General features: G+C 38.3%; 1 protein-coding gene across 7 annotated transcripts in view; it reads right to left on the bottom strand.

Moving 5' to 3' along the window:
• RANBP17 (RAN binding protein 17) overlaps nt 1–22,892 on the bottom strand; it is a 447,403-nt gene that overhangs the window by 64,315 nt on the left and 360,196 nt on the right. For all 7 annotated transcript variants that reach the window (XM_032158613.2, XM_058440137.1, XM_058440138.1 and 4 more), the window contains 3 exons: nt 22,597–22,679; nt 3,138–3,352; nt 1,461–1,599 (listed from right to left, as the gene is read on the bottom strand). In XM_032158613.2, the coding sequence (XP_032014504.1) occupies nt 1,461–1,599; nt 3,138–3,352; nt 22,597–22,679 (437 nt within the window). The remainder of the gene's footprint in view (nt 1–1,460; nt 1,600–3,137; nt 3,353–22,596; nt 22,680–22,892) is intronic.

Genomic DNA, 22,892 nt, shown 5'->3' with positions numbered 1-22,892 from the left:
GAGTAGCTGGGACTACAGGCGCGCACCACCACACCTGGCTAATTTTTTGTATTTTCAATAGAGACAGGGTTTCACCATGTTGGCCAACCTAGGCTTGAACTCCTGACCTCAGGTGATCCATGCCTTAGCCTCCCAAAGTGCTAGAATTACAGGCATGAGCCACCGTGCCCAGCTAAAATCTTTTTATTTTTTATTTTTGAGACAGAATTTCATTCTTGTTGCCCAGGCTGAGTGCAATGGTGCAGTCTTGGCTCACTGCAACCTCTGCCTCTGGGGTGCATCTGGGTGCATGTGATTCTCCTGCCTCAGCCTCCTGAGTAGTTGGGATTATAGGCGCCCACCATCACGCCTGGCTAATTTTTTTGTATTTTTAATAGAGATGGGGCTTCACCATGTTGGCCAGGCTGGTCTTGAACTCCTGACCTCAGGTGATCCACCCGCCTCAGCCTCCCAAAGTGCTGGGATTACAGGCTGAGCCACCACATCCAGCCCCAAATACAGTATTAACAGAAGATTAGGTATCACAGAAGAAAAGATTAGTCAACTTGAAGATTCTACTCACACCCACTATCATGGCTAAGATGAAAAAGACGTTAATAATGTTAGTAGTATACAGAGCAACTGGAATCCTCATATACTGTTGTTGACAGCAAAATGCTGTCACTGTCACTCTGGGAAACAGTCTGTTAGTTTCTTATAATGTTAAAAATACACTTAGCATATAACCTAGAAATCCCACTTCTAGGTATGTACCCAAGAGAAATAAAAAAAATTTAACTACATAAATACTTATATAGGAATGTTCATAATAGCTGTATTCAAAATAGTCAAATAATGAAAGCAACCCAAATGTCCATCAGCTGGTGAATAAACAAACTGTAATAATCCATACAATGGAATAATACTCAGCAACAGAAAGGAATAAACTAATTGATTTTCAAAATAATATGAATAAATCTCAGTCACTGTGCTAAATGAAAGAAGCCAGACACAAATAACTTCATATTATACAATTCCACTTAAATGTAATTCTGGAAAAAGAAAACTATTGTGAGAGAAAGCAGGCATTAGTTTCCTGGGGTGAGAGGTAGGGGGAAGCGATTGATTAGAAGGAGAAAAAAAGGAGATTTTTGTGGTGATAAAAATGTGCTACATATTGGTCGCGGTGGTTTTGTTTGTGTGCATGTACACATTTGTATAAGGACTCATTGAACTATCCACGTAAAGTCACTGAATTTTATTGTATATAAATTATATCTCAGTAAAGCTGATTAAAACATAACTATGTATCAAAATATGAAGAAATACATTTTTCCCACTTGCAAGTAATAATTATAAAATAATCTTTCAGTTTGGGTTCACAATATCTCTTCCCCCTTTGTAGGATGATAGTCTCAATAATCACACACATTAAAAGCCCATAATCAAGTTTTTCCTATGGAAACCTCTATGATCCTTACCAAGAGTAGTGAGTCCCTCTGAGATAGATGTGAGAACATACATGAGTACAGGAGGCTCTAAGTTGATGATGAAGCTCATATGGTCCTGAGTGAGACATTCCAGGAGTGGATAATAAGACTGGCTCAGTTTCCGGTATTGCTACAACACAGAGATATACTAAATGTCAAGCCACAGGGAAGAAAAATACATGTTACAGTCCAGTGAAAATTGTCATTTATAATACTGGAAATTGTAAACTTATTTAAACACAAGGTCAATAAATATATAGAGCAAATGACATAATGAGTCCCAATCCAGCATTTAAAGGGGTTCTGATAGAAATCTCTTGATCTCTTTACCTTATATGGTTAGCACTTAAAAGTAAAATCCCTGCAGTATGATATTTAGAAGACTGTGTGAATTATTTTTCTGGATTGGAATACTGTAACACTGAACAGTGCTTAACAGTGGCTAGGAAACCTTTTTTTGTTGGTTTTTTAAACACAAAGACATTTGCTGTTACAATGGGATTTGGCACCATAGTCTGTTGTATTAATATAATGCGAATCCATCTAACTAAACAATAATTTGGTAAAGGGCTTAATATTTACCATACACTATAGGCAAAAGATAAGTGCATGAGAAAGATACCTGAAAAATCTCAAATGCAATCCAAACCAGTATCAAAGAAACACAATTGTAAGATAAATTAGAGAAGCTGGGCATGGAGGTTCATGCTGGTAATTCCAGCTACTTGGGAGGCTGAGGCAGGAGGATTGCTTAAGCCCAGGAGTCTAAGAACAGCCTGGGCAACACAGCAAGACCCTGCCTCCAAAAAAAAAAAAAAAAAAAAGAGAAACCAGAGGAGCATTTCTTAAAGTGATGTTAAGACCAACTCAATAGGAATCACTTGGGGTGCTTGTTAAAAACGCAGTTTCCTGATCCCCACTTCAGACTCACTAAATGACAAGCTCTAGTGTAGGCTCTGAAATGTACATTTTTAACATACATGTTAAGAGAGTCTTATGCACCTTCAAGTTTGAGAATTACTGAGTTGAAGGTTTGCTTGACTATTAGAATAAAAAAATTAGAGAAAAATTCTTGGAACCACACCAGTTGTCTTGGTGGACTGTAACTGCAGTGAAGTAACTCTTTGATGAGGTGATTTTAACATATGGCTGATTTGACTCAAGTTTCTACTTTGTAATTTCTGTCTAACAGACATATCCTTCAATGATCATCCCATTCTACTACAAGGAAGTCCTCTCTTTGGCTTGAGATGCAGCCATTCCAAGACTAGTTTATAAAGGTGGAAGATGATGCACTAGTCCACTAGGAGATCAAGAAGCGTCTCTTACACAGGTTGACTAACAAAGGCCTTCCAGATTTTACTTGTAACCTTGGGTGGGAGCAGGTGGGAAAGCCTGAACTAAGCCTGGGCATGATTTGGCTATGTTACTCAAGTAATTACTACTACTACATTGGGCACATATTGGCTTCTGTATAATCAGGCAGAGATGTTAAAAAAAAAAAAAGCCACTATAGTTTTCCAAATTCTGTAAGTTAGATCAAGTATGCTGTCTTAAAACATAAAATGTTCTAGGCTAACTCCCTGGGCTTCATTATAACACTTCTGGGCCTGTGGTGGTGTTACTTCACATTTCATACAAAGACTCCCATGATGCATGATTGCTTACTAGCAAGTCACTGTGGGACACTGACAGCAGCATTTTGACAAAGGCCTGGAGTACATTGTCAAAATGGTTGTCCCCATACAACTTGAAGACGCCAAAGCTGACATAATTTCCACACAAGGCAGACTTGAGAGCTGAATAGCAGATGGAGATGCCCTTGAGTTTCATTGGATAAATCTGATCTTTTGAGAGGCTCCCCAGGGACAGGATCTGATTACCTGTTTTAGGATAAAAGCAGAAAGAGAAAGTGACATAAGTAGATGTCACTCAAAGCAGTTGTGGGACACACTATTTAACATTTTTACTTTACTGCTAATGTTCACTTCCTCCCAGCATATTTTTAAGAACTTTTTTTATTCATTGTAATAAAAAATATAAATACATATGGCAGTTTACCTGGAAGTACAAAAGGCCCAAGGAAAAATCAATCAAGGATATTGGAAAAGCTCTATATTTTTATCTGCATGGTGACTACACAGATGTATACATAGATACGTAAAATTTCATTAAGTTGTACTCTTAAGATTCATTCATTTTACTTTATGTGTTATCCTGTCAGTAAAAAATTTTAAAAAGTAGGATAAAACTAAGTCAAGAGAAAAAGATAACCTGACCGAGACGTAAATTACCCTAAATTCTCGGCAAATTTTTAACCTTTTATACGAATTTGATCTTGAGTTACTTCATTTTTAGGAGCCTCACAGGTTTGGTATATGAATTCAATGAAATAACACACACAGAAGTTCTTGGTGCAGTGTACAGTAAATATTACTTCCTTTTTCTTCTTAGATCCTTCTTCAGAAGATCTCAAGAGATGATTGTTTTAAAAATTGTACTTAAATTCTGTGTTGACCATCAGAAGACAAAGAAATGTTTGCATGATCACTCTAAAATCTTCTGCGGCAGTTAGCATTTACAATCAATAATTTCTGTTTCTGAAATGTGTGCTAGTAAGTATGTTATTAGGCAATACTTGATAATGCTTTAAAAAAATATAAAGTAATATATGTTTCTTACCTCTGCTTTTTCCTGGTCAAATGCGTATTGCTTCTAAAATTGAAACTAAATTCAATTTACAAAATTTAGAAGTATAATATAGTGGCTTACGCCATGTCAACTTAGCTAACAAGAATTAAGTTTCTTAGAATCCACTTCCCTTTATGGTTGTGGGCTAGAATTGGCCAAAAGAGACATTTGTGTGAGATTTGGATGCTGGGAGTGGAGTAGCTGAAGGTTACTTTCTGAAGGTTGCTGTGGTTAGAGGTGGTGAGAGTAAGAGGTAGAAATGCTGCTCGGTTTCACTTTGTCCTTGTTCTTCCTTGTCTTGTTTGTGTCTAGAACTACCAGCCCTGCTGACCAATATCTCCAAGCCCACCACCAAATAGGTGGTAGCACACTTACAGAAGCAATAGCTATGCAGAGGCAATAGCCTTCTACTGACTTCCATACCATAACACCAGCTACCTTCTCACCCCTAATCCTGTCATAGTTCCACTCTAGCACCTAAATGTGCCTGGTTTCTAGACTTCCCTGCAAATTTCAGCTTGTCTATGCCATTATTTCAGGAGGGCTGATCAGTGATTTTTTTCCCCTGAACCTTCAACTCCCCCCTTTGGCCCTATTTCGCCATCTTTGCCTAAGATTGTATAAGGTCTAATTCCTAAAATAAGTTATCCATTCCAAGAGTATTATCATGCTTGTTTTTCCTGGTTTGAAGCTTGACTGACATATATATATATATATATTATGGTAACCACATGTGTACTAAGAGGTTAAGAAGGACCAATACTTCTAGCAGAGCATGAAACACAGGACCAGCGCAGGGTAAATGTTCCCTCTTCTTGATCTGTTCCATGTATGTGGAGCATTTCCATATGCATATTCTCTTCTGCGTAGCCTTACAAGTCCATGTGACTTTGTTTATAATTTATATATCTGAATGACAAAACCACTGTCTAGAAGGCTGAAGCATATCTTGTAATTTACTCAATACCAAATTCTGTACCCTCTTTCATGATCTCATTGTAACTTACCTTAGAGAGATATAATAGTTGCTTAAAGATTCAACTCAATATGACAGCATTTATTTAACAGCTACTATGTGTCAGGTGTTAGTATAAACAAATGAATAAAATAAAATCTCTGCCCTGGGGGAGTTCAGTCTGTTGGGGGAAATAGATCTGTAAATAAATAATTCCATATAATGTGACAAATGCCATCAGAGAGGTATGTCAAGATGTTATGTGAACAGAAAAAGAGACTAACTTTCCTTTGGCAGGAGGGCAGGGGGAAAGGCTTCACAGAACAGGCTAAGTTTGAAGGATAATTGAAGTTGCCACATGGACTTGGAAAAAGAGGAGTGTACTCTGGGTAGATGAAGTGCAAAGGCATGAAGGTCTAAGAAAGCCAGGTACTTCAGAAAAGAACAGTTCTAAACCACTGTTTTTCTACCTTTGCCTCAAATTCAATTTAAACCAAGGTTAGACATTTTCCCTCCTTCCCTTTCCCAAAAAAGAACAGCACTGTATACCCATGTGATGAAAAGAGCTAGGGTAATTTTGGTAATTTTCACTGGTTTTGTGTTTGTTGGGAAGGCCAGGGTAAAAGTGAGAAAACTTTTGGGGCCTTTTTATGTTGATATCCTTATAGGGAAAGGAAAGGTCCTATATTCTGTAGCAACAGATGAAATAGGCAGGCCAAGAACTGCCTGATTGGGAAAAAAAAATCTGTAAAGGACTGGATAATCTATCATCAAGAAACATTATTTAGAATCATAACTGTTATCTCTATGTTAATATTGCAATTTGGCATATATGTCCTGCCTTTTGGACTATGTCAGATACATCTGTATTAACCCATTTATGCTGAAGGTTGCAAATTTTTTTGTGTGAAAAATCAGACCTTGGCGATGACCTTGAGCAATAGGATACAAGTAACTCCCACAAGCTTAGCGTCTTAATAATGGAAGACTAGGCATAAATGGGTTAAGACAGTAATTAATATACTATTTTGACCTTGCAACAGTAGAATGATGAATACTTTTGAAATAGGAAACTACCTCATTTTGCTCAAGTGTCTCAGCATTCCATGGCGACAATAAAAGACCATGGAAAAGAAGGCTTGGCCATGTTATCCATTTATTTACTGGAATGCAGCTTTACTCAATATGTATTATTCAGCAATACTTACTGAAATTGTTGATCCTGCCCTCAAAAAGCTGAAAATCTAGAAGTCAGACTCACATTAGTATAAACAAAAGTGACAGGGCTTAGGTTTGCTTTTGATCTTCCTCTCTAGGTATGATATCCCTCCTTGTCCTCCCTGCTCCACTCCACACCTAGAAAGTTCTGTTCCTTCCTTGTCAGCATTTCCTTTCTAAGAGGGAGATCTACATTGCACTGATGGACAGCTAGGAGATGATGGCATTGCCAGGTTAGCAGCTACTAAAACCAGTAACAGCTGCTACTTTGGTACTACTGTAGCAGCACAAAAATAAATCATACTTTAATGAAATAAAACAGACTTTCAAAGGCTAGAACTAAAAGGAAAAACTCTAATTGTTTCCCACTGAGTACATTTGCCATAATTTGGGGAGGGGAAAAGAGATACCGTAACATCCTTAAGCTGGGTAAGATAGCTGCTGAGGCTATGGTGGGGCTCAGGGGAAAAGAATACTGTGAATTGAATGGTTAACCTGGCCAAAGGCAATAACGGGGAATGGAGGCACAAGTACTATGGAATTCCCATTCTTACCCTTGTACTTGCTGTAGCAGTATAAGAAATCTCATTAAATAATGAGTGAAAACAACTAGGAAATGAGCACAGATAATTCCTGATCTACATAATTTGGCTTATTAGAAATATTTTCCTCATTATTAGCTTAAGAGAACTGCTTGGGGTTCTCCTTCTTCACCTCCACTCTCTGTCGTTCGTGGAGAGGCCTTTGTTGTTGTTATTAGCTTCCAGCACTCAGAAGTACCCTTCTAGACAACTCTCAAGACGTAGTTTTAAAGAGGGATACACATACGAAGATGTCAAATCTCCTGCTCAGCTGCGACCGACTCTCAGGTGTATTTTTTTTTAGATTATTTTTTCTCCTGAGACCCATCCTTTTTGCTGAGTGACTGACTCCAGAATGTCTTCCTCTTCACAAGAGACTCCCATTACCCAAAGAATGGCTTTCTTTCACAGGCCTCAGCTGGAGAACTACATAATAAGATAATACTGTAACAGAAGATAAACATATAGTACAGAAGGTACTGATTTACAGTGTGGGCTTTTGACTCATACTGACCTGGCCTGAATCCTAGATCTTTCCTTACTATCTAGGTATCTAAGCAGATTATTAACTTATGTAATTCACAGTTTCCTCATCTACAAAATGAAGACAACAACACCTACAATTCACAAGGCTCTTATGTGGAGTAAAGGAGACAGCATATGTAAAGTAGCTGGCACAGTGCTCTATAAATGTAAACTATGACAATACACAGTACTTGGGGCTCATTTTTTTTCTCCTGTAAGTTCACATTTGGAGGAACTATAGCCTCAAAAAGAGGAGGCGGTGAAGCTGAGTGTGTACGGTATAAAATAATGTCACTTCCCTCTAGTCCTTTTCATTTACACAATTCAAAGTAAGGTCAATACTCTATCATTTGACAGCCTCTTCTGTTTCTTCAATAGAGAATTAGCTGCAGGGGATTACAGTTTTGCTATTTGCTTCCCATTCCACCAATTTGCTACGCCTCAAAATACTTAGAAAAGTGATGCAAGGGATAAGATATACCACCGCAGTATCTTATACTAGGAGAAACTAACAGTATAAACAATGTTATTTCTTGGCTTACAAAGCAATCAATCACACTGATTTACCTTTTCTTTTTCTCTTTTAATCTCTAAAATTTTAAAGTGAATTTGATAGCTAGCTGACAACTGTATAGGCAGAATGTCTTCACTTGTCATTGGAAGGAGCAGTTATGCGAAGAGAACTGCAACTTGCTGACATTCCTTTACTTCAGGTCACTCAATCCACTCTTGTCTCTCTGCAAACCAGCAAGGTCTCTGGACATAAATGGTTTGGGACTGAATTGAAGCTGTAAAGACTGGAGGGAACATAATATTTCCCTTTCAGATTGAAAAAGATAACACAATGCAGTGTTGATAAGGATGTAGAAAAATAAAAAATTGTTTGGAATATAAAATTATTATAACCATTCTAGAAGGCAATTTGGTGACACTTATTAAAATATTTCAAAAAGGCTGGGTGAAATGGCTTGCATCTGTAATCCCAGCCCTTTGGGAGGTTGAAGCGGATGGATCACTTGAGCCCAGTAGCTTGAGACCAGCCTGGACAACATGGCGAAATTCCATCTCTACAAAAAATTAGCCACGTGTAGTGGCATGCATCATTAGTCCCAGCTACTTGGGAGGCTGAGGTGGGAGGATCACTTGAGCCCAGGGGGCTGAAGCTGCAGAGAGCCATGATCACACCACTGCACTCCAGCCTGGGTGACAGAGTGAGACCCCGTCTTGAAAAAATATATGTGTATGTGTGTGTACATCAATTTCTATATTCTAATACTAATATTCCCTACTATTTATACCTTTCTACTAGCATTTGCACTCACATATACTGTCTTTAGTAAAAGTCAATTCCTCAACATGTCCAACTAGTTCCCATCTCCTCTCTCTTACGTGCTTAAGGACAAGGCACCAACAATTTTTGTCCTTCTCTACTATGCAATCTTGTTTGTTTCTCTGTTTGCTATTGGCTCATTCTCATCAGAATACAAGTCACACTGTTGTCTCTTCCATGAAAAAAAAAAAAAAAGACACATGCAAAACCTTCTCTTGGCCTGACTTCCCCTGCTAGATATTGCTCAATTCATTGTCTCCATTTCTTCTCTTCTCACTCTCTTTTATGCCCGCTCCACTCAAAGTGCTCTTTTCAAGGTTACTAGTGACTTCCGGTTGCTAAATGTAATGGTTGACGCTTAGCCTTCATCTTACTTGATTGACTGGCAGCTTTTGATAGGTCATAGGTGACCACCTCGTCTTCCAAGACACATTCTCTCAATTTTCTTCAGTGTTCGCTCCTTTTCACTCTTCTTTGCCAGTTCCTTCTTCTTTCTTACCTTCCAACATTGGAGTGCACCAGAACTCAAACCTAAGTCTTCTTCTATATTTACACTCACCCCTAGTTCTAGTAGGTGTGCTGATGAAGCATGCACACTCATTCCTAGTTCTTACCTAGTTCTGCAGCTTTAAATATCATCTATGAGTCAAAGGACTCCCTAGACCTATTTTCCAAACTCCAGAATCAAAAATCCATATTGGCATTCAACATCTCTACTTGGGTATTAATGGACATCTCAAATTCAACATAACCAAAAGGGAACTTTGGTCCCCCACACCCATCTTAGCCTTCTCCATCTCAGTTGATGGCAACTACTTCTTTCTAGTTGCTTGTGCTCAAATCTCTTGACTACATTTTTTCTGTCCTACCATTCACCTAATGAATCAAGAAATCTGATTTGTCTTACTTTCGTAATATATCCAGAATCTGACCACTCCCACTGCTATTACTTTGTTCAAAGCCAGTATCAAACTTTGCTTGAATTACTGCAATATTGTCTTATCTGACTTCCTTGCTTATACCTTTAATCCTCTATAGTCTATCCTTAATATAGCAGCCTGAGTAATTTTTTAAAAACTTAGGTCAGGTCATGTCATTCCTGTGCTCAGTATGTTCTAGAGGACCTCTATTTTATTTAGAGTTAAAGTCAAAGTGATGTTAGTGGGCTACAGGCCTTATATGATACTGTTCTTGTTATTACTGTCCCTTTTGTTCAATCTGCTTCAGCTACTGACCTCCTTGCTGCCCTTCAGACATGCCAGATACGCTCCCACCTTAAGACTCTACCACTTGGCTATTTCCTCAGCCTAGACTGGTCTTCAAGAAATCCACGTGACTAACACCCTCATTTACTGGAAGTCTTTGTTCAAATGTCATATTTTCAATGAGACCTACCTTGGCCACTCTAATAATGCAACATGTCCCTAAATCCCTGGTACTTAAGATGTGTGTGTGTATTTTTCTTTTTTTTAATAAGGAGTTTAAGGATCACAGCAAAGCTGAGAGAGAGGTACAGCGATTATACATCTCCTGCCCCCACACATGCACAGCTTCCCTACTATCAACATCCCCCACTAGAGTGGTGCATTTGTTACAATCTGGACCTATATTGACATACCATTATTAGCCAATGTCATAGTTTACATCAGCGTTCACTGTTGGTGGTGTACCTTTTATGGGTTTGGACAAATGTATAATGAACATGCAGCCACCATTATAGTATCACACAGAGTTTCAATGCCCCCAAATCCTCTGCTCTGCCTATTCATCCTTCACTGTCCCCTAACCACTGGCAGCCACTGAGCTTTTACTGTCTTCATAGTTTTCCTTTTTCCAGAATGTCACGTAGTTGGGATTATACAATATGTAAGGCTTTTCAGATTGGCTTCTTTCACTCAGTAAGAGGTATTGCGGTTCCTACATATCTTTTTGTAATTTTATAGCTTTATTCATTTTTTTTTGGTGCTGAATAACATTCCATTGTCTGGGTGTACCATTGTTTATTTATCCACTCACCTATTGAAAATCAGTTTTAGCAATTGAGAATAAAGCTGCTATAAATATCAGTGTGCATGTTTTTGTGTGACCATAAGTTTTCGATGCCTTTGGGTAAATACCAAGGGGCATGATTACTGGATCGTACAATGACTGTGTTTAGTTTCATAAGAAGCTGCCAAACTGTCTTCTAAAGTGGCCGCACCACTCTGCGTTCTACCAGCAATGAATCAGAGTTTCTGTTGTTTCACTCTCTGGGACTTAGATGCCCCCTTATCCTAATCTATTTTCTCTCCCTTTCCTTTCTTTCTTTTTCTCTTTCTTTCTTTCTTTCTTTCTTTCTTTCTTTCTTTCTTTCTTTCTCTTTCTTTCTTTCCTTCCTTCCCTCTTTCTTTCTTTTTCTTTCTTTCTTTCCTTCCTTCCTTCCCTCCTTTTTCTTTCTTTCTCTTTCTTTCTTTCTTTTTTTTATAGCACTTACTACCTTCTTTTTCTTTTCTAATTTTTTTTTTATAGAGACGGGGTCTCACTGTGATGCCCAGGCTACTCTCAAACTCCTGGGCTCAAGCAATCCTCCTGCATCAGCCTCCCAAAGTGCTAGGACTACAGGCATAAGCAGCTGCGCCCAGCCTACCTTCTAATTACTAGTTAACTTCTTTTTTGGTTTGCCCACTGAGGTATCCAAAGAACCTAGAACAGCACCTGCTGTTCTTATAACACATTTGTTGAATGAATGACTGAAACTCACAAAGCTGAATGTACAGTTATTGACTGAAGCACTATGTATGATAATGGAAAAGCAGATGTTCAGCTAAAGGCAATTAATAAATTATAGTATGACCATAAAATGGAATATTTTGCAGCTATTTAAAAAGATGAGGTAGATTTATATATGTTAACATAGAACAATGACCATAATATAAATAAAAAACAACAAATTATAGAATAGCAAGTATATTATGATATCACTTTTGGGAAAAATATGTGTATATGTACACATAGAAAGTATAGAAGGGCACATACACTAAACTGTTAATAATGGTTAACTTTGGGTGGTGAATGGGGGGGTTTTCTTTTCCTGTACCATGTGAAAAATGAAATATTTAAAACTTACAGAATTTATTTTGAAATAACATTGCTGGATTTCCACCCCCCATGAGTATATTATTTTACAGTTAGAGAAAAGCAAAAAAAGAAAAAAAATTATTTTGCATGAAAAAAGATGAGAAAGAAAGTGATAGGTACAGAAAAACATGATAGAAAAAGACAAGGTAGTACAAGTGGCCCCCAGGCTGTATGCTTATGGTGGTTCCACACCTTCCTTAACTTTACAGCATAAGTTGCTGACATAGAAGACGGAATTTCAGCACTGATGTAATTTTGTTTCTGAACTCTCACAGTAATGTTGTCCAATAATTTAATTACAAATTTAAGTATGATTCACTACCTTTTATGAATAAAAGATTTTGTATAGGTTATTTTATAAGCATATTAGTAGATATAAAAATCTTAAAAACATTAACTTTCAACCTCAATATTTCAAACTATTTTGAAGTTTCTGTTTTCTTTCAATTGTTGCCACGTATATAGAAATCTAACAAGACCTAGAGCATAGGTGAAATTTGAATTCTACCTTTACACGGTATTATTTATATTTCCCATAAGCTAGGTAATCTTAAAAGATAATTTTTAATGGTTGCAATTTATTCCATTGAACTGATATATCCTTCTATGTTATTTCAAGCATTTTGCTATTTGTAGCATTTTGTTTTCCTGTTTTTCACTATTATGAATAATGTAACATCAAGGATGTTTAGCTGTAGTTAGCTGTCCTCTATCATTAGATTATTTCCATTATTAGATCATTTCCAACACAAGAAGAAAAATAGAAATGAGTTTATAAAGGTTATGGACATTTTTATAATTCTTGCTTTTCCATGGAGCCATACCAAGTAACCAAAAAAGAAAAAAAATGAATTCCCAGTATTTAAAGCTTACAGAGTTTATTCTGAAATCATTATATATTTTTTCTTATTTGTTGAAAGCAATTTCAACTAGACGCACAATTGTTAACTGGTAGTTACCAGCAAAACCTACTTCTAGTCTCTCAGTCAGACGCAACCACTTCTTGAGTGATCTCATGTGCAAACAATAGAATTAGGTATTGGGGAATGTCTTGTCCCAGACTGAATATTAACAAAAAGAAAACTATATTGAAGATGGCAAGGATCCTACGTATAGTCTTAGAGTAGTATTTGGTACAAAACAGTACACAAGATTCTATAAATTTCCAAGAACTGGTATACTTTTCTTTGTGTGATAATATAAATTTTGTAAAATCACATTATCATATAGGAGGGAATCATGTTGAGATAGGGAAAGGAAGAGTAGACATAATTTTATGTCTACTAAGATTGTATGCTAATTTAAATAACAATTCTGGCCATGCGTGGTGGCTCAAGCCTGTGATCCAAGGACTTTGGGAGGCTGAGTGGGGAGGATTGCTTGAGGTAAGGAGTTTGAGAAAAGCCTGGGCAACACAGTGAGGCCCCAACTCTACTTAAAATTAAAAAAAAAAAAAAAAAAAACCAGGCATGGTGGTACGAGCCTGTAGTCCCAGCTACTCAGGAAGTTGAGGCAGGAGGATCACCTGAGCCCAGGACTTCAAGGGTTCAGTGAATTATGATCATGACGCTGCACTCCAGCCTGGGTGACAGAGTGAGATCTTGTCTCAACAAAAAACAAAACAAAACCAAAAAAAGCCTAATTCTGTTCCTTTCTCTTCTAGCTTTACACCAAATAATTCACCTACCAAAACGCTATCAAAGTGGTTTCTCAAAAATGTAAATATGGTCATACCATCCAGTATTTTCCTTAAGGAATGTATATATCTTTAAGGATAAAGTTGTAACACTTTTTTTTTTTTTTTTTTTAACAGAGTCTTGCTCTGTCGCCCAGGCTGGAACACAAAGGTGCGATCTCAGTTCACTGCAACCTCTGCCTCCCAGGTTCAAGCAATTCTCCTGCCTCAGCCTCCCAGGTAGCTGGGATTACAGGTGCCCGCCACCACACCTGACTAATTTTTTTGTATTTTCAGTAGAGACGGGGTCTCGTCATGTTGGCCAGGCTGGTCTTGAACTCCTGACCTCAGGTGATCCACACACCTTGGCCTTCCAAAGTGCTGGGATTACAGGTATGAGTCACTGTGCCCAGCCTAAAGTTGTAATTCTTTACTTTGACCCAAAAGTTACTACATAACTGGTCGTCTCTCACTGCCTAAAGCTCCTTAACATTATTAGCTTTAGTCTTCAGCAATTTTGAAATTCCTTAAGTTTCCTAACCAACCAGGCTGTTCTATATTTACGTGCTTTGTAAAATCTATTCTCTTCTTTAAATGCCCTTCTAAAACTTCTGAGCCTTATTCTTTTCCCTTCAAGAAATATTGCCTTCTCTAAACCCCCAGTTTCAGCTAGAAATCTCTTCTGGGCTCCTATGGCACTCTAAATGCTTCTCAAGGATAACACATAGCACAACACATCATAATTCTTTCTTCATTTGTCTGACTCCTCTGCTGGACCTAAGTTCCTTAAGGGAAGAATCAGTAAGATTTTTTTTTTTGAGATGGAGTTTCGCTCTTGTTGCCCAGGCTGGAATGCAATGGCACGATCTCGGCTCACTGCAACCTTTGCCTTCTGGGTTCAAGCAATTCTCCTGCTTCAGCCTCCTGAGTAGCTGGGATTATAGGCATGCACCATCATGCCTGGCTAATTTTGTATTTTTAGTAGAGATGGGGTTTCTCCATGTTGGTCAGGCTGGTCTTGAACTCTCAACCTCAGGTGACCCACTCGCCTTGGCCTCCCAAAGTGCTGGGATTACAGGTATGAGCCACTGCGCCCAGGTGGATTCTTTTTTTTTTTCCTTTTGCATCTTATTTATCTTCCTATCTCTCACAGGATCAGAAACATATTAACAGTAAATGCTCAGCCAGGCGCAGTGGCTCGTGCCTGTAATCTCGGCACTTTGGGAGGCCGAGGTGGGCAGATCACTTCAGGTCAGGAGTTTGAGACCAGCCTGGCCAACATGGTGAAACCCCATCTCTACTAAAAATACGAAAATTGGCAAGGTGTGGTGGCGGGCGCCTATAATCCCAGTTACTCGGGAGGCTGAGGCAGGAGAATCGCTTGAACCCAGGAGGTGGAGGTTGCAATGAGCTAAGATCGTGCCATTGCACTCCAGCCTGGGCAACAGAGCAAGACTGAAAAAAACAAAAACAAAAAAACAACAAAAAAGTAAATGCTCAACAAATGTTACGTGCATGGATGAAGGAATCCACTGAAATCTAAGCATGTGTTCAGCTATCATCCTGAAGGCCTTGCTTTGTAAGCCACCTGATCCTGGTTTTGGGATCCCAAGGTGTTGATCATTCCACTGCATCCACAAGACTTCTGTGAACCTTACTCTTTGCTACTTTGTTATCATATGCCTTAACCAACTGATAAGCTCGAAGACCATATCCATAGTTCCTGGATAATCTATTCTCTCGAGAACTGTTATTTTTGGTGACATTTTATTAACTCTCTAGTTATTTCAAGACCAATGAATTATTTAGCTATCTTCTTGTAAGCATTTATACATAAGTATCATTTATACATAACTATAGGCACACTTTGGAAATATTGTGAGTTCAGTTCCAGACCACTACAATAAAGCAAATATCCCAATAAAGTTAGTCACACAATTTTTTTCTGATTTCTCAGTGCATATAAAAGTTTACACTGTACTGTAGTCTATTAAGTGTGCAACAACCTTATGTCTAAAATAATAATGTACATACCATAATTAAAAATGTTTTATTGCTAAAAATTGCTGGCAATCATCTGAGCCTTCAGCAAGTTGTAATCTTCTTTCTGGTGGAAGGCTGGTCTCGAGGTTGATGGCTGCTGACTGATCAGGGTAGTGGCCAAAAGTTGAGGTGGCTGTGGCAATTTCTTAAAATAAGACAACAATGAAATCTGCTGCATCAATTGACTTCCTTTCACAAAAGATTTCTCTGTAGCATATGATGCTGTTTGATAGCATTTGACCCACAGGAGAACTTCTTTAAAAACTGGAGTCAAACCTCTCAAACTCTGCTGCCACTTTATCAACTAAGGTTATATAATATTTTAAAGCTTTTTACCACAAGCAGATTCCATCTGAAGACTCCACTTTCTTTGGTCATCCAGAAGAAGCAACTCCTCATCCATTCAAGTTTTATCATGAGACTGCTGCAGTTCAGTCACATCTTCAGTCTCCACTTCTAATTGTAGGTCTCTTGCTGTTTCAACCACATCTGCAGTTAATTTCTCCCCTGAAGTCTTGAACTCTTCAAAGTCACCCATGAGGGTTGGAATCAACTTCTTCCAAACTCCTGCTAAATGTTGATTTTCACCTCCTCCTGTGAATCACAAATGTTCTTGATGGCATCTAGAATAGTGAATCCTTTCTGGAAGGTTTTCAATTTACTTTGCCCAGATCCATCAGATGAATCACTATCTATGGCAGCTACAGCCTTACAGAATGTATTTCTGAAATAATACGACTTGAAAGTCAAAATTACTCCTTGGTCCATGGGCTGCAGAATGCATGTTGTGTTAGCAGACATGAAAACAACATTAATCTCCTTGTACATCTCCATCAGAGCTCCTGGGTGACCAGGTGCACTGTCAGTGAGCAGTAACCTTTTGAAAGGAATCTTTTTCTGAGCAGTAGGAAAAGTGGGCTTAAAGTAGTCAGTAGAGCATGCTGTAAACATATGCGCCGTCATCCAGTCTTTGTTGCTATACTTCTAGAGCACAGGCAGAGTAGATTTAGCATAATTCTTAGGGGCCCTCGGATTTTCAAAATGGTAAATGAGCATTGGCTTCAACTTCAAGTCACTGTCAGCATTAACCCCTAACAAGAAGAGTCAGCCTGTCCTTTGAAGCCAAGCGCTGACTTTACACCTCGCTAGCTGTGAAAGTCCTAGATGGCATCTTCTTCCAATAGCATTTTGTCTCTGTGAAAAATGTTGTTTAGTGTAGCCACCTTCATCAAAATGAATCTTAGCTAGATCTTCATGACAACTCACTGCAGCTTCTCCATCAGCACTTGCTACTTCACCTTGCACTTTGATGTTACGGAGGTGCCTTTTTCTGCAAACCTCATGAACCAACCTCTGCTAGCTTCCAACTTTTCTTCTGTAGCCTCCTCACCTCTCTCAGCCTTCATAGAAGTGAACAGAGTTAGAGCCTTGCTCTGGATTAGGCTTTGCCTTAAGGGAATATTATGACTGGTTTGATCTCAGACTACTAAAACCTTCTCCGTGTCAGCAATAAGGTTGTTTCATTTTTTTTTTTTTAATCATTTGTGTGTTTGCTAGTGTAGAATTTTTAATTTCTTTCAAGAGCTTCTCCTTTGCATTCACCACTTGGCTGTTTGGTGCAAGAGGCCTAGCTTTTGACCTGTCTCAGCATTTGACAGGCCTTCTTCGCTAAGCTTAATCATTTCCAGCTTTTGATTTAACGTGAGACATGTACAACTCTTCCTCTCACTTGAATACTTGTAGGCCATTGTAGGGTTATTCACTGGCCTGATTTCAATATTGCTGTGTCAGAGAATAGGGAGGCGGGAGGAGAAGGGAAGAGATGGGGAATGGCCAGAATAGAGCAGTCAGAACACACATTTATTAATATGACTCCGAGACACAAAGTAATCATATGCTGGCACTGATATACTTGCTCCATGCAGGGTTGCTGCAAACCTTCAATTTATAAAAAACACAGTATCTGCAAAGTACAACAAAAAGAAGTATGCCTGTATACAATCCTAATCTTCCATTCTTACAATACTTCTAATAGTACATGCAAGTGATTTTCAGCCTCTTTTTTAAAAAAAGTCCTAAGAGGTGATAGCTTTTATGAACAAGTCTAGTGTAACTACATAGCTGGGTGGTTCTGGTCAAGGTGGCAAAGTGGTCCTCTTTCCCCCTTTTTCTGGAGGGCTGCTGTGGCACTTTCACAGGCCTCTACAGCTCTGCAAAACCAAGGGTGAAAACCAATGGCCTGCTATCTAGGTGATGACGAGTAATAGTGGCTTGTATATCACTTTACAAATTCAATTTATGCATATTAAGTTATACCTTACATACACCCAGAGCATATACTGCTTAAAAGAATCCTGATGTAAATTCTTACGACAGTGAATAACCATAGCTTGTACTATCCATTTTTAAAGTTTAGAATCTTTACATATTGCGTTCTTAAATCAGGTACCTAAGGAAGGAATGAAGGCAGTTCTATTTTGGCCAATCTTATGAAAACCATCATTATTTCTCCCTTCTGTGCACTCTTCAACCAACAGATGTCACTAAAGATACCAGGACCCAGAGGCAAAGAGAAGGAAAGATTAGACAAATGGAAATTGAACATAAAAATCATCCAGTTCTTAAAACTGAGAAGTAGGTTTCCAAAGTAATAACATTTATTACACTGCATGCAACATTTTAACCAAAAATTTAAGAAAGGAATTTCTTTTATTAAGTTGCTCAGGCTGAACGGATCATAGCACTAAGTTTTGAAATACATGTTCTTGAAGCAATTTAAAACTCATTAGAAATAATAGGCTTGTGCTAGTAGAAAATGTCGTAAAATTTAATCCTCATCCAAATGTTACCTGGGCTGTACAAACAGAAAATTGTTTTGTGCTACTGTGGCTAACCTCATTGCTGACCCTGAGCTGTAACAGCAAGAGGAGCTGAGAGCTGAAGCAAAATTAAAAACTTACATCAAAGTATATCATGACAGACTGTAGATAAATAAAACAGCATATCAAAAGTATTATTTTTCTGCCAGTCTCACAGAGCAGTGAGGTGGAGGTATTTCACAAAATACATAACAAGTCAGTTGCATTTGGAAATGATTCCTTCCCTCTCTGCACCACCCTGATCACTGACTAACCAAAAACTGCTCATGAGAGGTGATCAGAGAAGAACCCAGTGAAGATGGAAACAGAGGGGATCACAGAATGTTCTGGCCTCTTTCCTCCACTCGCTTCCCTTTCCTTCACCTCGGCTTACCAAAGAGATAAACAGTGCTGGCTCTTCCCTGCCCTCCCAGTCACTCTTTCCCTCATCTTCTAGACTCCTGAATGGCAACTACGTGATCTTCCTCCAATGTGTATATTAGAATTTCCAGAGGTAAAAGCATGGGTAATAAAACATTACAGAAGGTAAAGACAAATCGGATGGCTGATGTGGACCAGCAAGAGAATTAGTAGAGATTAAGAGACATTTTTCTATTATCCTATGTAAAATGCATGTATCAAAGTCACTGTCAAAGTCACTGGTGACCCAGTTGAAGGAGATTTTTTTCATTGAACCTTTGATTTTCTTTAAGTTTTGAGATAGAAGTCACCATACTTTAAAGAACAGTGCTTCATCATAAATATCCATGGTAAAATCTTACTTTGGCAACTCCCAAGAGACAGTAAAGAATATGAAAAGACCACTGTCAGTATGACTGAATGAAATTCCAATTCAGCTACTTGCTAGCTATGTAATATTTGGCAAATTTTTTTAACCTCTATGAGCTTCAATTTCTTCACAACAGTAATCACAGTCGTTAATGAGTCTAAGGGCTTTCCATACATTACCTAACTGAATTCTCACAACCATGTCTTTAAGGCATGAAGTATTTTCTCTAACAAGAAACTGACGCTAGAGAGGCTTGCAACTTAACCAAGGTCATATAACTAGTGAGTAGCATATAATACCTACCTTGAGGATTCAACAGGGTAATGTATGATAAATGGTCTAATATAGGACTATAAAAGCTGATAACAAAATGAAAGCTACCAATACTATTAGTCTAAATTGAGGAGCAGAGCCTTACTCTAATCTCGTCTTTCTTCCGTGTAAGAAAACTCCTTACTGGCTTTTCTTTGCAAGAATGCTCTGAACGTTTTGTCTCTTCCCCCACTCCACTTCACTTCTCCTATCCCTTCATTTCCTTTCTCTTCTGTCTCCTCTTCCTCCTCCTCCGATATAACCCTCACATAGTTATTTTTCTCAACTTTTGCTGCAATGCCTTTTTCTATGTCAGACAACCCAACACAGAACAGAACAACTTTTGAAGCCCATAGATTTGGCATTGTTCTGTGAGATTCCTTTTGGTGTCACTTACTGGACATACATTCTGTCCTAGAAAGTGACACTGGAAGAGGAAGCTCACTTCCCTTAACAGCCCTAGTGCAACAGTAAATAAGCCCTAAAGGAAAAAATATATTTAGTGAAAAGAAAGATCCAGAAAAAGGGGTAGGAATGATACAGTTGTGACTGGTAACAGGAATCTAACATATGCATAGTTAAAGTTCTACTGATTACTAAGAGATTCTTATATATATATGCTGTTTATTTCCTTTAAATAAGTGGGGAAATAAAAACTAATCACTGGCTACAGGCAGAGGAAGCAGGGCAGTGTGGTCCAAACAGGAAGCACTGCTGAGCAAAACAATGATGTGGGTTGCTGAACCCCTGTCCAAAGAAGGCTGGCTTGGTGAGTATAAGAGAAAGGCTTTGGAAGAAGGAGAGGCATAAACAGCGAGTAACTATTCCATGTTACCTCCTGTGCCGGGCCTTTTACCAGAATAGCTCAATTAACTTTCTTAATCCCAACTAGGCAGGTAAGTCAGTGGGTATTTAGTAGTCCTAATTTTATACAAAAGAAAACTAGCCACAAAGAGGTATATATAGTATTTTAGCTGAAGGTCATGAAGTTGATAAGTATTGGTAACAGGATTAGTACTCAGATCTTGTAAATCTGAAAACTGTGCTTTTTCTAATATACCATGCTGTTTTTGAAAAAAGGTCCAGACACACATCTTATATGATAAAACATGGAATGGAATTAGATATACACAAAAAGTATGGCAAATTGTATTTAGAATATTTTTTAAAGGGGTCCATTTTTACCTCTAGGAGGCAAAGCATTTCCACTTTTTATGATTTTATTTTTATTTTATTTTTTGAGATGGAGTTTTGCTCTTGTTGCCCAGGCTGGAGTGCAATGGTGTGATATTGGCTCACTGCAACCTCCGCCTCCCGGGTTCAAACGATTCTCCTGCCTCAGCCTCCCAAGTAGCTGGGATTACAGGCACCCGCCACCATGCCTGGCTAATTTTTTGTATTTTTAGTAGAGAGTTTCACCATGTTGGCCAGGCTGGTCTCGAACTCTTGGCCTCAAGTGATCCGCCCAACCTGGCCTCCCAAAGTGCTGGGATTACAGGCATAAACCACTGTGCCCAGCCCACTTTATATGATTTTAATGTGTCTATTTTCAAACAGGATACAAAAGTTGTGGCAATGTAGTTATCGGTACAGATGGAAATAAGAGAGTACAAGTTTACTGTCCTATATAGGTGCTTTCTCTAGTTTTTACACATGAAAAATCTCAAATTCTACAAATCAGATGTGCAATTAAAATGAAGTATTTTTAATGGAGGCCTACAATGTATACAGCTCAGATCCCCAGAATGTGTTCTGAAATGAGGTAAAAACAACTTAAAACACCCATTTTTTTATTTTTAAAAATAGGCTTTTACTTTAAAAAAAGTGATAATGCTTCTATTGGTTGTTCTTACATACATACACAAACACATGCAGAATTAAAGAGACTTTATAAAATTGTGTAAAATTTGTTTCTAGGTACTCAAAAAGAAATATGAGAATCATGGTTGGGTGCAGTGGCTCATGCCTGTAATCCCATTACTTTGGGAGGCCGAGGTGGGTGGATCACTTGAGGTCAGGAGTTCGAGACCAGCCTGGCCAACATGGTGAAACCCCATCTCTACTAAAAATACAAAAATTAGCCAGGCACGGTGGTGTGCCTATAACCCCAGCTACTCGGGAGGCTGAGGTGGGAGGATCACCTGAGCCTGGGATGCGGAGGTTGCAGTGAGCTCTGAGATCGCACCACTGCACTGTCCAGTCTGGGTGTCAGAGTGAGACTCCATCTCAAAAAAAAAAAAGAGTAACAGGCAACTTTTAAGACTAAATTTACTTAACAGTTTGCTGTAGATTTGGGAAAGAACAGAGGGAAAAAAAGGACACAGGGAAACATTTCTCAAGGAGAAGTGCATTGCACAGAGCCCGGCTCAGTTGACATTCAGTCCCTGTGTGCCAAATTAGATTACAGAGGATTTTTATCCATCCTATCTCCATTCCCTGTCTACATAAAGGTCTCAGAGAGTAGAGAATTTCATTGATGACAGTGTCAGAATTGGCAAGTATTAGAGTTTATTGTAGTTTTAAGGCCCAAACTGCTAACCAAATACTAAATTTTGGACTTTAATTGAATAGGACAATCTTTCCTGTAGAACTCTGCTTCTAGAGGCGCAGTACCCAAAAGTTCCTCATAATAAAATATTTACTGCTCTTTACAAGGATATTTTCCCACAATTCAGTGACATTCCGGTTTAAGCATTCCTTGGTTCAACATAGTAAACTCCCTGATGCAACTTTGAGCAATTTTGAATATGCTGTAACTTTTCAATATTCTATCTAGTGTATTCCCTCATCTACTGACACTGCAATTTTATCCAAAAGAAATTCATCAAGTTGGTCAGGCATGATTTAGTCAAAGGCATGCTGCTTACTTCTCCTGATGCCAATATGATAGCTACCTGGCTTTTTGCACTTGTATTACTGACTTCACAAATTCATAAAGATATGAAAGTTCAAAAGAACAAAATAACTAACATCTTTCTTTCCTCCAGAGATAAAACTATATTGCAGAGACACATATGGAAAAGGATACTCACCATAAGTGCAAACCATTTTACTAGCTTCTCTGAAGAGAAGAATTCCATTAGGAGATGATACATCAAAATTCAAACGCTGGGATCTAAGAAATATAGAAAACAATTGCCTATGTGAAGATAAAGAAACCAAACACAGATTTAAAATGCCTAGCATTTTCATTTATAAGAAGTAGCAGCAGCACAGTTGTCTGTTAAAGTTCCACTCCATTTTATAAACAACTGTTGATAAAATATGTATGCTAATTTCTTCACTCTAAAGATAGTAGGACAATTAAGAAGAATGATTTTCATTTATT

Source organism: Hylobates moloch, unplaced genomic scaffold, assembly GCF_009828535.3.
Source record: "Hylobates moloch isolate HMO894 unplaced genomic scaffold, HMol_V3 SCAFFOLD_6, whole genome shotgun sequence".
In the NCBI taxonomy this organism is placed as follows: domain Eukaryota; kingdom Metazoa; phylum Chordata; class Mammalia; order Primates; family Hylobatidae; genus Hylobates; species Hylobates moloch.
This window is presented reverse-complemented; position numbering and strand designations above follow the sequence as displayed.